Below are 14,932 nucleotides of genomic sequence, written 5' to 3'. Positions count from 1 at the left end.
CTAATATAATACTTGGCACATAGTGGGTGACCAATAACTGATAATTATTATTATCAGTATTATAATTGTTATTAAAAAAAAAAAAAAAACCTGTTGCTGTCCAGTCAATTCCAGTTCATGGTGACCCTGTGTACTTCAGAATAGAACTGCTCCATAAGATTTTCTTGGCTATAATCTTTACAGAAGCAGATCAACAGGGCTTTCTTCCATGGTGCTACTGGGTAGGTTCAAACCACCAACCTTTAGGTTAGTAGCTGAGCACACACCATTTGTGCCGCCCATTAAGCCTCCATTATTTAGTAAAATCTACAAATAAAAGGATATAATTTCTTAACTCAAAAGAAGTAAGAACAGGGAGGCTTATAGGAAAAATAAAATAACATTTTTGAGTGCTTGCTTTTTGTCAGGCACTCTGCTAGGTACTTTATATATAGGTACCTCAAACTTAACATATCCAAATTGTAGTCCTCTCTCTTGCCCCCCACACTCCCACACACAAATACCCTATCCCTCTTCCTTTATTCATGTTGTGATCACTCTTCAAATGTGGGATGGACCTCCCCCTAAAAATTGAGTTGAGAGGTTGAGACTGATGATGCCACACACATACCAAGAGGGTGTGAAAAGTTTATTACTCACATAATGAGGCTTTCTGGGGAGAGGTGCATGGTCCAAAGCTGGTCCAAAGCTGGCTTGAGAGAGCAGGGAAAGAAGATTGGATTTGGGGTTTTATAAGATTGGGGATAAGGCTGGGATATGGGTTTTCATGCATAGGCTGGGACTTGTATGGCTTAAACTTCCCACCAACACTAAAGGAGGGAGCACCCAGGCTTGCTTATCAGCTTGCTGTAATGAGTTAAAGGAAATTCAGGGCTGATCAAGGAAAAAGATATGACCAGGATATAGCAGTGTTGCACGACAAGCTATTTATTAGAGCCAACACATTGACATCTGCATAGAGGGGTTGGTCTTCCAGAGGCAAGCAGCACAGGGAGCTACCAGAAGGGGATGGGGGAATAAAAACCCTGGAGAAGAAGAGAAGGGAGGGGGAAAAGCTTACCTGTCCCTAAGTGATATCTTCCTGCAGCAAGGTGGAAATCTCTGAGTCACAGAGCTGTGAAGGAAGTAGCATCCTAGGGTCCTTACAATTACAGTATTTTATCTTATCTAGGGATAGCAGATGTTGGGTACAGTTTTGTGGGGCATGTAAATTAGGCAGGCACTAAATGGCTAAAAATCTGTTGATTTGGGCAATTTTTAAACAGTTGGATATGTACAGATTTGAGTTTGGCACCAGCGGGCTTCTTCGGGCCTCAGCTTGCTATAAACAAGTAAATAATTTGGGGCCAATACAAAGAGGCCATTTTTGGCTCACTTATATAACACTTGCCCAAATGTGGGGTTGAAGGGAAAGAGAGTAGTGAGACTTGGAAAATGTCAGCAGTCAAACATCAAAAAATGGAGTTAGACTCTATTAAATTCCCCATCTCTGTTGTTGGAACAAACACCTACCTATTCATCAAGCTAGAAACCTAGTAATCTTCACTAACACTTCCCTCTGCCTCTACTACTCATATCCAGTTAATCACCAAGTTTTCCCAGTTTTACCTCTAAAAATTTCTCTTCTGCCTCTCTAGTACTACTTCTGCATCCAGGCCTTTGTTTCTCACCAGGACTGTTGCTACAGCTTCCTAACAAGTTGTCTTAGTCTGAGTTCTCTAGAAAAGCAAAATCAGTAAGGTGTATAAATATATATATAGAGAGAGATTTATGTCAAGGAAATGGCTCACGACATCCCAAGTCTGTGGGTCAGTGTCTTGGTCATCTAGTGCTATTATAACAGAAATACTACCAGTGAATAGTTTTAACAAACAAAAGTTTATTCTCTCACAGTCTAGTAGGCTAGAAGTCCAAATTCAGGGCATCAGCTCCAGGGGAAGGCTTTCTGTGTCAGCTCTGGAGGAAGGTCCTTGTCATCAATCTTCCCCTGGACTAGGAGCTTCTCTGCGCAGGAACCCTGAGTCCAAGACGCGCTCTGCTCCCGGCACTGCTTTCTTGGTGGTATGAGGTCCCCCTGTCTCTCTGCTTGCTTCTCTCTTTTATATCTCAAAAGAGATTGGCTCAAGACAGAATCTAATCTTGTAGATTGAGTCCTGCCTCAGTAACATAACTGCCACCTGTCCCACCTCATTAACATCATAGAGGTAGGATTTACAGCACATAGGAAAATCACATCAGATGACAAAATGGTGGACAATCACACAGTACTGGGAATCATGGCCTAGCCAAATTGATACACATATTTTTGAGGGACAGAATTCAATCTAAGACAGTCAGGCTGGATGCTTCTCTTGATTCATATAGCTGCAGGGGCTGGTGAATCCAAAATCGGCAAGTCATACAGCAGGGCTCTGGCTCACAGGTTGCAAAGACTGACAAATCCCAAGATCGGCAGACAAGGTGGCAGGTAAGCTGCTAGCTCAAGTCCCAAGAACCAGACGTCAGACGAACAGGAGCCAACTGCAGGATCCAGAGCGAGCAAAAGCCCACAAGCCTTGCCAGAAAGTCCACCTATATTGGATGCGGCTACACCTCCAAGGAAACTCCCCTTCAGCTGATCGGCTGCTCACAGCAGATCCCATCACAGAGGTGATCACATTATATCAAATCTTATCATGGAGGTGATCCCATCATTATATGACTGCCAAATTATATCATAACTGCCAAACCACTGAGAATCATGGCCCAACCAAGTTGACACAAAACCTTAACTATTACACAAGTCTTCCTACTTCCATCTTGTTCTCAAGTCCATCCTCCACAGAGGAGAGATAGTGATTTTTCTTTTTTACCTTTTATGATAGATATGTTCAAACTTACACAAAAGTAGAGAGAATAGTATAATGAACCCCCAGTGTACCCACCACTTAGCCTAAACAATTATTAACACATGGCTAGTCTTGTTTCATCTATATCCTCGCCATCTCCTTTCCCTGGATTATTTTGAAGAAAGTCTCAAACATTTTATTATTTTATTCCCAAACAGTATTATTTCTAGAAGGTAAGGAATTTCTGAAAACACAACCACAATGGGTCTTCTGGTTCCAGATAAGATGGAGTAGATGTACTTTGCCTGTGTCTCCTCTGCAAAGTACAGCAAAAAACCCTGAACATTATTTGTAAAACAAACATAACAGAACTCTGAAAGGTGAAGAGAAGAGTACGGATGAGCTAAGGACCTTGGGACCCGAGGAACAACATAGTGGTGAATTTCCTAGGGATTTCTTTTTTTTTTTTTTTTTATTTTGTTGTTGTTGAGAATATACACAGCAAAACACACCAATTCAACCATTTCTACATGTACAATCTGTGACGTTGATTACATTCTTCAAGTTGTAACCATTCTCACCCTCCTGTTTTGAATTGTTCCTGCCCCCATTAAAATAAACTTACTGCCCCCTAAGGTTCCTATCTAATCTTTCAAGTTGCTGTTTTCACTTTGATCCCGTATAGATAGTTCTTAAAAGAGCATAATGCTTAAGGCAGACATTTTTCACTCATTAAGCTAAACTATTGTTTGGTTTTAAGAGGACTTCAGGGGATATTTCTGGTTTAAGTTTTAAAGATTATCTCAGGGCAATAGCTTCAGGGGTTCATCCAGGCCCCCTGGCTCCAGAAAGTCTGGAGTCCATGAGAATTTGAAATTCTGTTCTACATTTTCCCTGTTTTGATCAGGATTCTTCTATAGAATCTTTGATCAAAGTGTTCAGTAATAGTAGCCGGGTACCATCCAGTTGTTCTGCTCTCATGGCAATTAGCCACACATTCCATATCCTCCTCCTATTCCTGACTCTCCTTCCTCTATTGCTCCGGGTGAATAGAGACCAAGTGCTGTGCCTTAGATGACTGCTTGCAAGTTTTATGACCCCAGGCACTACACAATGAAGTAGGAGATAGAACAGAAACACTAAACACATTATTAGGCCAATTAACTGGGATGTCCTGGGATTTCTTTTTGCTTCATACATCCTGTACTGGGTGCTGGAGAAGCTGGCAACCTGAAAGTGCAATGGGCACAGACGATAAAAGCCCAGAGATAAACCTTTTTTTTTCCTAGACAAAAGACTAGAAAAGGAATCAGCCTAACAAGACAGACAATAAGCACTCTACTCCAGCCAAGCATCATTGAAAATACTGCGGCCCCCACCCCTACCAACAGAGTCTAAGTAGGAAGCCCAGGCATCTATTTTCATCCAGCTGTGACAAGGCAGGCACTGTTCCACCTTCCCCACTGCTGAGGTAGCATCAGAAACACCAGGTAGGGACCTGGGACTTTCTTCCCCACTGGGTGGTAATGAGTCCTTGCTCCTGAAGTGTCAGTGGAGATCACATAGAGAGCCTGAACTTCTGTCCCCCAGTGGTAACAAAACACTCCCTTCCCCTCGCCACTGGAATGGGGTCAGAGGAGGACTAATGAGAGTCAGGACTTTCACCACTTCTCACTCATTACTCACTGTCCTTGCAGTGTCATTGGAGACACTCCTCCTCCTCTCGGCTAGGGTGGTATCAGCAGAAGCCTAGTGGGGAGCCTGAACTTTCACCCCTGTTTAGCAGTAATGAGGCACCCCTTCCCCCATGTATCAATGAAGGCTGAAGGGGGAACCTTGACTTCCACCACCACCAGGTAGTAGTGAGGTCGCATCCCCCTTCCCATGGTGGTGCAGTATCAGAAAAGGCCTGGTAAAACAGAAAATTTAAAAAAGATCCATAGTCTGACAACATAATACCCAAATGTCCAGGATGCCATCCAAAATTAGTGATGACATCCTAGACATTTGGAGTATTATGTTGTAAGACTACAACTTAAATTAGAAAAAAAAAAATCAATAGACACCAACACTGAGATAACACATTTTGGTTATTATGTTGTAAGGTTTCAACTTAAATGAGAAAAAAAAAAATCGACATCAACACTGAGATAACACAGATGTTGGAATTATTTGACAAGGATTTTAAAGCTGCCATCATAAAAATGCTTCAGCAAGCAATGATAAACAACCTTTAAACAAATGAAAAAACAGACATTCTCAGCAAAGAAATAGAAGATATAAAGAAGAACCAAATGGAAATTTTAGAACTGAAATGTACAGTAACCAAAATGAAACTGCCCCTGACCCAAGGAACAAACAAATCTGTCATGGAAGAAGTACAGCCCGAATGCTTGTTAGAAGCAAGGATGGCAAGACTTCGTCTCATACTTTGGGCATGTTATCAGGAAGGACCAATCCCTGGAGAAAGACATCATGCTTGGTAGAGGGTCAGCGAAAAGAGGAAGACCCTCAATGAGATGGATTGACACAGTGGCTGCAACAATGGGCACAAGCATAACAACGATTGTGAGGATGGTGCAGGACTGTGCAGTGTTTCGTTCTGTTGTACATAGGGTCGCTATGAGTCGGAACCAACTTGATAGCACCTAACAACAAAATGAAATGGCGTGATGTAGAGGACAAAGGATAGAATCAGTGAACTCGAAGATAGAACATTAGAAATTACTGAATCTGAACAACAGAGAGAAAATTGACTGAAAAAATTGAATAGCGCCTCAAGGACATGTGGGACTATGAAACATAACCTCAATGCCATTATCATATCTAAAAAATGTAAAAGTAATTCCTTAATAGCATCAAATATCCAGTCAGTGTTCAGTTTTCTCCAGCTATCTCATAAATGTATTTTTTATAGTTGATGTTTTAATTCAGAATCCAGTGAAGGTCCACATATTGCATTTAGTTGTGATGTCTCAAGTCCATTTTCATCTCTAGATTTCACCTTTTTTTTTATCTTTGCAACTTTTTGAGAAACTGGCTGTTTTGTCCTATAGAGTTTTCTACATTATGCATTTTGTCGATTGCATTCTCATGATGTTTAGCCTGTTTCTCTCTTTGTATTTCTTATAAATTGGTAGTTAGATCTAGCAGCTTGGTAGATCCAGGTTTAGTTTTTTTTTTAAGCAAGACAACGTCATGGGTGGTGTTCTGTACTTCCCATTACATCACATCAAGAGACAAAATGTCTGCTTGTTTCTATTTTTGTCATGGTAAGATTGATCAGATATTGCCAGCATGATCTATCCATTATAAAATTCTTTATTAGCTTTCTTCCTGATGATTTTAGCAACAGCTGATGGTCATTGCCTGGCCTCACTGTTTCATTAGGTTGCAAAATCATGGTCTTCTAATTCTACAAAATGATCTTTTTAATGTGCTCTCTTACCAAGTCATTCTCCTATCTAAAATTCTTCAAAGAAAATATACACATGGCCAATAAGCACATGAAAACATGCTCAGCATCATTAGTCATTAGGGAAATGCAAATCAAAACCACAGTGAGGTACCCGTCTTAGACTAGGTTTTCTAGAGAAGTGCATATATATTTAGAGAGAGAGAGAGAGAGAGATTTATCTCAAGGAAATGGCTCGCACGTTATAGAGGCTGGCCAGTCCCAAGTCCATGGGTCCGGCATCAGGCTGGAGGCTTCTCTGACTCACATAACTGCAGGGGCTGATGAACCTAAGAACAGCAGGTCAGATAGCAGGCTGCTGGCTCATGGGCTGCAGAGGCTGCTGAATCCAAGATAAGCAGGCAGTACAGCAGACCACTGGCTCAAGTCCCAAGAGCCAGAGGTCAGATGATGAACTGGATGCAGGATCCAGAGTAAGCAAAAGCCAGCGAGCTTTGCCAGAATGCCCATATATATTAGATGCAGGCCACACCCGCAAGGAAACTTCCCTTATATCTGATTGGCTGATCACATCAGATCACATCATGGAGATGATTACATTATATCACAAAATGGAGGATAACTGCATCATTACATAACTGCCAAATTACATCATTACATGACTGCCAAACTACATCAGTACATAACTGCCAACCTGCATCGTTACATAACTTCCAAACCACTTGAGAATCATGACCCAGCCAAGTTGACACACAACCTTAACCATCACAGTCTACCCCTTGTCAGCTTGGCACCTGTACACATCTCCTTAAACCATACACAATCTCTAAAGACAGTTATGAAGTCATACTTGCACCTAACATGATACAACTAACATGCATACAACTGAAAACACACTACCCCATTCACAACTAATATTTTATAAGCAATAGTATAAGTAAAGAAAAATAATTGCCACATATTTATATATACATACACACACAAATATAATAAAACAAGAAAAAATACTCATAACAATTACAGTTCTCATTTCTGCAACTGGTAATGTGGTCATAACTGGAATCTACAACAACCTTCTTCCACCACCCATTCCGTATTCCCTTTACCCTTAGCAAGCACCTCAGCTAGTCGTGGTACTTTGCCTGGTGGGGTAACCCAGACCTTCATTCCTGAAGGGACTGGGCCATTAGCAGTCATGTCGAAATTGGGTTGCTGTAGTTTTCCACTGGCTTTAATCATAGGGCATGGTATACTAAGAGATGTCCTAAGGGAACTCCTGTATTCCAGACATACTCTTCTTTGCCTCTATTATGTGATATCAATCCGATTTCCTCTTGGTAATCAGGATCAATCACACCAGCCAATACAGTAACTCTATTCTTTGCCTGTTGATCCAGAGGCATGAGAGCCGAAAGGGGCCGGGTGGCATTCTTAACTTCCAGTTCATTGGAATCAGTGTTTTGTCTCCTGGTGGAAGCAATCCTCCTTTTGGAACTAAGACCTCTAGACCCACAGAACCTAGAGTCATGGGGACAGAAAGCAAAAATTTTGCAAGTGGGTCACTAGGGGTAATAGTGATGCCTCTACCATTCCCACCCTTTGATTCTCAGACCCTTGAATCCTGGCTATGGGAGAAACAGGGCCATATATTGGACACTAATTTACAGCATATACAGCCTCCTGGAGAATATTGCCCCAACGCTGCAAGGTATTGCCACCTAGCTGGTGCCGTAATTGTGCCTTTAGAAGGCCATTCCATCATTCTGTCAAGCCAGCTACTTAGGATGATGGGGAACATGGTAAAACCAGGGAGTTCCATGAGCATGGGCCCATTGCTGCACTTCATTTACTGTGAATTGAGTTCCTTGATCAGAGGAGATGCTGTGTACAATACCATGATGATGGATAAGGCATTCTGTAAGTCCACGGATGGTAGTTTTGGCAGAAACATTGGGTGCAGGAAAAGCAAACCTGTATCCAGAGTGTCTCTTCCAGTAAGAGCAAAACGCTGCCCTTTCCCTGATAGAAGCAGTCTAATGTAATCAACCTTCACCAGCTTACTTGCTGATTACCATGAGGAATGGTGCCATATCAGGGACTAAGTGTTGGTCTCTGCTGCTGGCAGGTTGGGCACTCAGCAGTGGCTGAAGCCAAGTCGGCGTTGGTGAGTGGAAGTCCATGTTGCTGAGCCCATGCATAACCTCCATCCCTGCCACCATGGCACTTTTTCATGAGCCCATTGGGCAATGACGATAATGGCTGGGGTAAGAGAATGACTGGTTTCCACAGAGCACTTCATCCTATCCACTTAATTGTTAAAATCCTCCTCTGCCAAGGTCACAGTTTGGTAAGCATTCCCATGAGACACAAATATCTTCACTTCTTTGGCCCATTCAGAGAGGTCTGTCCACACACCTCTTCCCCATACCACCTTGTCTCCACGTGTAGGTCTGTGGGTCTAACCTGATAAATCCACTCTGACATGCCAATTTCCGTAAGCCTTTGGGTATCTTCTTCTACAGTATACCAAAGCAGCTCTGGTAGTTCAACTTCTTTTAGTGTTGGCTACTGCTTAATCCATGCTTCAGTGAACCAACCAAATAAACTATTAGATGCCTTCCTAACCTCTTGAGCTGAAACATTGAATGAAGAATCTGTTCTAAGCAGGCCCATATCAATAAACTCAGACTGATCCAACTTTCTGTTCCTTGCACCATTATTCCACACCCTTAATTTCCATTCCACACATATTCCCCCAGGTTTTTGTTTGTACATGTTAGAAAAGTCAAGCAGTATTTTTGGAGTGTAGGGTTCCTCCTCCTGGGTCACACTTTGTACTTCACCTTTTGGGGTTCACTGGGACTTAAGTCTAGTTATAGGTCTGGAAGCAAAAATGGGTGGTGGGGATGTGTTCTGAGAATATTCAGCAATGTCTTGTAAGTCATCTGCCTTAGGCGATGCCCCAGGTGATGACTCAGACACTGCCTCGGGCGGTATCTCAGACAAAGGCTTTTCAGACACAGCTTGGTTAATCTTGTCAGATGGGAGTGGAGGGGCCAGTGGTTTTACTGGGGAGGGTGGCTTAGCAGACAAAGATAGAGTAATCTCTTCAGATAGAAGTGAGAAGGCTGGTTCTGTTGGCAGGAGTGATTCAACAGAATTTAGGGGCTCATTGTCCCCAGCTTCCTGATTATCTGCCCATATGTCCCCATCCTAAGTTTCAGGATCCCATTTCTTTCCAATCAATGCCATCACTTTAACTTCAGACACCATTCAAGGTTGGGAATTCAGTTAACATTGTAATTCAGCCACTCTTACGATAAGACTCTGGGTTTGGTTTTCGGCAGTATCAGCTCTGTTACTACAAGAAATAAGGCTTTCTTTCAGGGCACGAATAGCAACTTTGAGGTCATTTATGCAGCGCTTGAGCTGAGACTCTGAAGCCCTGAGCTCGTCTCTTTCTTTCTCCGCTTTGCCTAGCGAAAGTAGGACCAACAAACCAGCTTTCTTATACTTCTCATTATGACAGAATTATAGAAAGGGATCTTACATGTGATAATCCAGAGCCTCACCTCTCACCGATACTTGACCTATTGGTAGTGATATTTTGTATATTTCTATTGCCACCTCATACCAGGGATTAGCAATGCTTTCTTCACTACTGGAAGCAAAGTCATTAACATCTTTAAGACTAACCAGACTTGATAACCAATTTAGAAAACTCATCTTTACAATTTTGTTTCTCTAGAATGACTTTCAGTACTAAATGTCTTAGGCTGAGTTCTCTAGAGAAGCAAAACCAGTGAAATGGGTATATATAGAGAGAGAGATTTATCTCAAGGAAATGGCTCACACATTTATAGAAGCTGGCAAGTCCCAAGTCCATGGGTCAGACGTCAGGCTGGAGGCTTCTCCTGACTCACATAGCTGCAGGGGCTGATAAACCCAAGATCGGCAGGTCAGATGACAGGCTGCTGGCTCACGGGCTGCAGAGGCTGATGAATCCAAGATTGGCAGGCAATACAGCAGGCTGCTGGCTCAAGTCCCAAGAACTGGAGGTCACATGATGATGAGCTAGGATATTTACATCATTACATAACTGTCAGACTATATTATTACATAATTGCTAAACTATATTATTACATAACTGCCAAACCACTGAGAATCATGGCCCAGACATGGTGACACACAACCTTAACCATCACAGATGGCTATTATCAGAAAAACAGAAAACAACATGTGTTAGCAAGGATGTAGAAAAATTGCAACCCTCCATTCGTGGCGAGAATGTAAAATGGTTCAGCCACTGTGGAAAATAGTTTGATGATTCCTCAAAAAGTTTAACATAAGAGCTACCATGTGATCCAACAATTTCATTCTTAAGTATATACTTACGAGACTTAGAAGCAGGGACTCAGATACTTGTGTACCATTGTTCACTGCAGCATTATTCACAGTAGTCAAAAGAAGAATCAGTTCAAATGTCCATCAATAGATGAATGGATAAACAAAATGTGGTATCCATACAATGGAGTGTTATTCAGCCATAAAGAGAAATGAAATGTTGATACATGCTATGACATGAATGAACCTTGAAACAGTATGCTTAATGAAATACATCAGACACGAAAGGACAAATATTGTATGATCCCATTTATACAAAATATCTAGAATAGGCAAATTCATAGAGATAGTAGGTTATTAGTGGTTACCAGGGTCTGGGTAGATGGAGAAATGGGACGTTATTTCTTAAGGGATACTGAGTTCCTGTTTAGGGTGATGAAAAACATTTGGAAATGGACAGTTGTGATGGTTGTGCAACACAGTGAATGGAATTAATGTCACTGAATTGTACATTTAAAAATGATTAAAATCACAAATGTTTGTTGTATACATTTTATCACAATAATTTAAAAAAATTACAGTCTACGGATCTTACTGAAATTTTTGTTAATTGCCCCAATAATGTCTTTATAGCAAAAGCAAATCTAAAGCTATGTATTTCATTCAGTTTCTCGTGTCTTTAGCCTTCTTTAATCTGGAACAGTTCCTGAATCATATTTTTCATGTTGTTGACATTTTTTAAGAACACAAGCCAGTGATTTTGTAGACTATCACTCGCTTTAGCTTTGTCTCATGTTTCCTTATAATTAAAGTTACGGATTTTTCGTAGGAATACCACCAAAGTGATACTGAGTTCTCAGTGTGTCATATCATGAGGCACCTACTGTTGATTAGTCCCATTGCTGGTAGTGTTAACTTTGATCTCTTGGTTTGATCACTGAGTTAAGGTAGTATCTTCTAGGTTCCTCCACTGTAAAGTTATTATTTTACCCTTTGTGATTAAAGAATATCTTTTGGAGACATACTTTGAGACTACATAAATATCCTGTTACTCCTCGAACTTTCACCCACTGGTTTTTGCATTCATTGATGACTCTTCCTCTAGCACAGTTTATTTCATGTTCGTTCAAAATTTAATATGTTGAATAGGTAATACATTCTTATGGTTCCACAGTTTTAAAGTACGAAAGAATATACAGTGAAAGGATGAAAAGTCTTGCACAACTGTTCCCCAGATACCCAGTTCCCTTCCTCACAGGCAATCAATGCTATTGTTTTTTGGTTTTTTTTTTGTATGTGTGTATCCTTTCAGGGACATTTTATGCATATGTAGGTAAATACAGATATATGTGTATACTTTTACCCTTATTTGCCCAAATGGTAACATAGTATACGCACTGCTTTGCACCTTCTTTTTTCCACCCAAAGTATGTATGTTGAAGATCACTGTATATATATTCTGGCTATCTACTGGTGTATAGGAGCACTGGTGGTGCAGTGGTTATGAGCTAAGGCTGCTAACCAAAAGGTTGGCAGTTTGAATCCACCAGCCACTCCTTGGAAACACTGTAGGGCGGTTCTACTCTGTCCTATAGGGTTGTTATGAGTCAAAATCGACTCAACAGTAACAGGTTTGGGTTTTTTTGTTTTTTTATTGATGTATAACAAATCACCCTCAAAACTCAGTGGCTTAAAATAACAAAAATAAAAACAATTTATATTATCTTTTATGGTTTTATGGGGCTTGCCCGGGCTCAGCTAGGCAGTTCTCACTCAGGGTTTCTCATTTGATTGTAGTCAGACGAGGCTTACTCACTCATGTCTGGGGATTGATGCTGCCTGTTGGCTAGGACCGCAGCTGGGTCTGTTGCATGGACCACCTACAAATGGCCTCTCCATGTGTCTCTCTACTTCCTCACAGCATGGTGACTAGGTTCCAACAGTGAAAAGAAAGGACCAGGTGGAAGCTGCAGTAATTTATATGACCTTACCTCAGAAATCATATGGCATCAGTCACAAGCATGCCTGGGCTACAAGGGAGGGAACACAGACCCTACCTTTTGATGGGAAGAGTGTCGAAGTCATAAGAGCATGTTGGATGGAAAATTGTTGCAGCCATTTTGGAAAATACAGTCTGCCACACTCTAGAGCTACCTTATATTTTCTTAGTGATTGCACAGCATTCCATTGTTTGAATATACAGTGAAACCTATGAGAGCCAGAACTAAATGGGACTGCCTTGTTTTTCCAGGTCTTGCAAGTGTTCTGCCTTTGACAGGGTGTAGTCTTAACCACTTTTCTATTGCTCGATTTAGTGGAAAATATTTGTTTTCCTTCTCTGACAAGTTTCCACCTTACACAGGTTCTGGCTTTCATAGGTTTTACTGTACCATAATTTATTTAACCAGTCTTCTACTGATGGACATTTGGGTTGTTTCTAGTCATTCACTATCACAAACAATGCTATAGCAAATAACCTTATAGCATAAATACATCCTTTGACATGTGTGGAAGGAATTTATCCTAGAGATATACCAGAAGCAGAATTGCTAAATCAAAGAATATAGGCATTTTTAGTATTGATATATATTTCCAAATAGCCCCCTTGATTTTGTCCCAATTTTTACTCCCACCAGCAATATATTGAGAGTATCTGTTATCAAATTTTAGGATTTTTGTCAACCAGATAGATGAAAAATACTAGTTCAATGTAGTGTTAATTTTCATTTTTCTTATTATGAGTGAGATTGAACATCTTTTTCTATGTTTAAAAGCCATGGATATTTTTTGCCAAATTTTCTTTTGTTGTTATTAATTTTCTTATCTATTTGTTGGACTTTTTTTTTTGTATGTTAAGGAAATTGGCCTATGAATTGCAAATATTTTTTCCCAGTTTGTAATTTGTCCTATGACTTTGTTTACAGTGGTTTTTACAATAAGAATTTTTATTGTTGTTGTTTTACGTATACGTGACTTCTGGTATATGTTTCATAGTTAAAAAGTCTTCTTGCCTCCTAAGTTATAAACTAGTTCTCCCATATATTTTCCTAGTACTTTTACATGTAAATTTTTGATATATTTGAAATTCTGTTATACCATATGAGGCATGGAGCCAACTTTTTTCTTCAGATGGCTGTCTGATTGTCCTAGCAACATTTAATGAATAGTTTAATCCACCTTTATCATATATTAAATTTCTCATTTCATAGCACTTTATCTATCTTATATGGACCTTCATGGTTGACTTCTATTATAGTAATTTTTACAACAAGAATATGTGTCCTTTAAAAATAAACACATATCCTTCTTATATCTCCATTAAGTCCCTAAGTGTAGCATACTTTATAAACTTTCAGGAGTTGAATTAAATCTTTGTCTTTAATTTCAGCTGTGTTGAAGCCTGTGAAGAGGGTAAAGGAATGCATTTTGTCAAAGCATAGATGAAACTAAGACTTAATTCTTGTCTAGGTATTTGGCTTTCAGGAATGACTGTTCATCATAGTTTTACAAGGAGTCTTAGTAAATAACATTTGTTTTCCTAATCAGGGACCCTGGTGGCATAGTGGTTAAGAGCTATAGCTGCTAACCAAAAGGTCAGCAGTTCGAATCCACCACGCGCTCCCTGGAAACCTTATGGGGCATTTCTACTCTGTCCTGTAGGGTCTCTGTGAGTTGCAATCAACTTGACGGCAACAGGTTTAGTTTCTGGTTATTAAAAAAAAAAAAACAGGTATGTCCATTATAACACTGAAATAAAAGATTGTTGATGGAGGCTTATAATTAATGGAGTCCTGTTTGTAAAATTCCAGAGGACCTGACTGGGATACTGGGTTGTATGATGAAAGAAGTGCTACAGTCAGAGAGCTTCTTACTGAACTATATGGCAAAGTTGGAGAAATTCGACACTGGGGCCTAATCCGATACATCTCTGGGATCTTAAGGAAGAAGGTGGAGGCCCTTGATGAGGTACTATAAATTCTTTAAGTATTCTGGGTATACCAATAAATGTATGAGATTTTTAAAAATTGGTTTCCATATTGTTTTCCTTAAGGCAACCACAGCCTCTAATAATTTGAAATGTTATTTTTCCCACATAAAGTTTCTGATATTCAGTTAGCTTTCTGTTTGTGAATGACAAATATACATTACTGAGCCATAAAAATTGTAGAAGTGTAGACATGTATAACCTCTAAGAGTTCTATGTCTTAAGAATGAATTTACACTAAGCTAGTAGTTCCTACCTCCTAGGAGATAAAAACACCTCATTGTTCCTTCTAGAAATCCCTCTTTTCTAATCTTCATGGTATTTCCTTAGGAAGAGAGTTTGATGTGTCATTAAGTTGAA

General features: G+C 40.2%; 1 protein-coding gene across 2 annotated transcripts in view; it reads left to right on the top strand.

The window, feature by feature from the left end:
• The window catches only part of PHKA1 (phosphorylase kinase regulatory subunit alpha 1), a 167,753-nt gene that overhangs the window by 119,550 nt on the left and 33,271 nt on the right, over positions 1-14,932 (top strand). For both annotated transcript variants that reach the window (XM_004380152.2, XM_004380153.1), the window contains exon 22: positions 14,397-14,553. In XM_004380152.2, the coding sequence (XP_004380209.1) occupies positions 14,397-14,553 (157 nt within the window). The remainder of the gene's footprint in view (positions 1-14,396; positions 14,554-14,932) is intronic.

This window comes from Trichechus manatus, unplaced genomic scaffold (assembly GCF_000243295.1).
Source record: "Trichechus manatus latirostris isolate Lorelei unplaced genomic scaffold, TriManLat1.0 scaffold00070, whole genome shotgun sequence".
In the NCBI taxonomy this organism is placed as follows: domain Eukaryota; kingdom Metazoa; phylum Chordata; class Mammalia; order Sirenia; family Trichechidae; genus Trichechus; species Trichechus manatus.
This window is presented reverse-complemented; position numbering and strand designations above follow the sequence as displayed.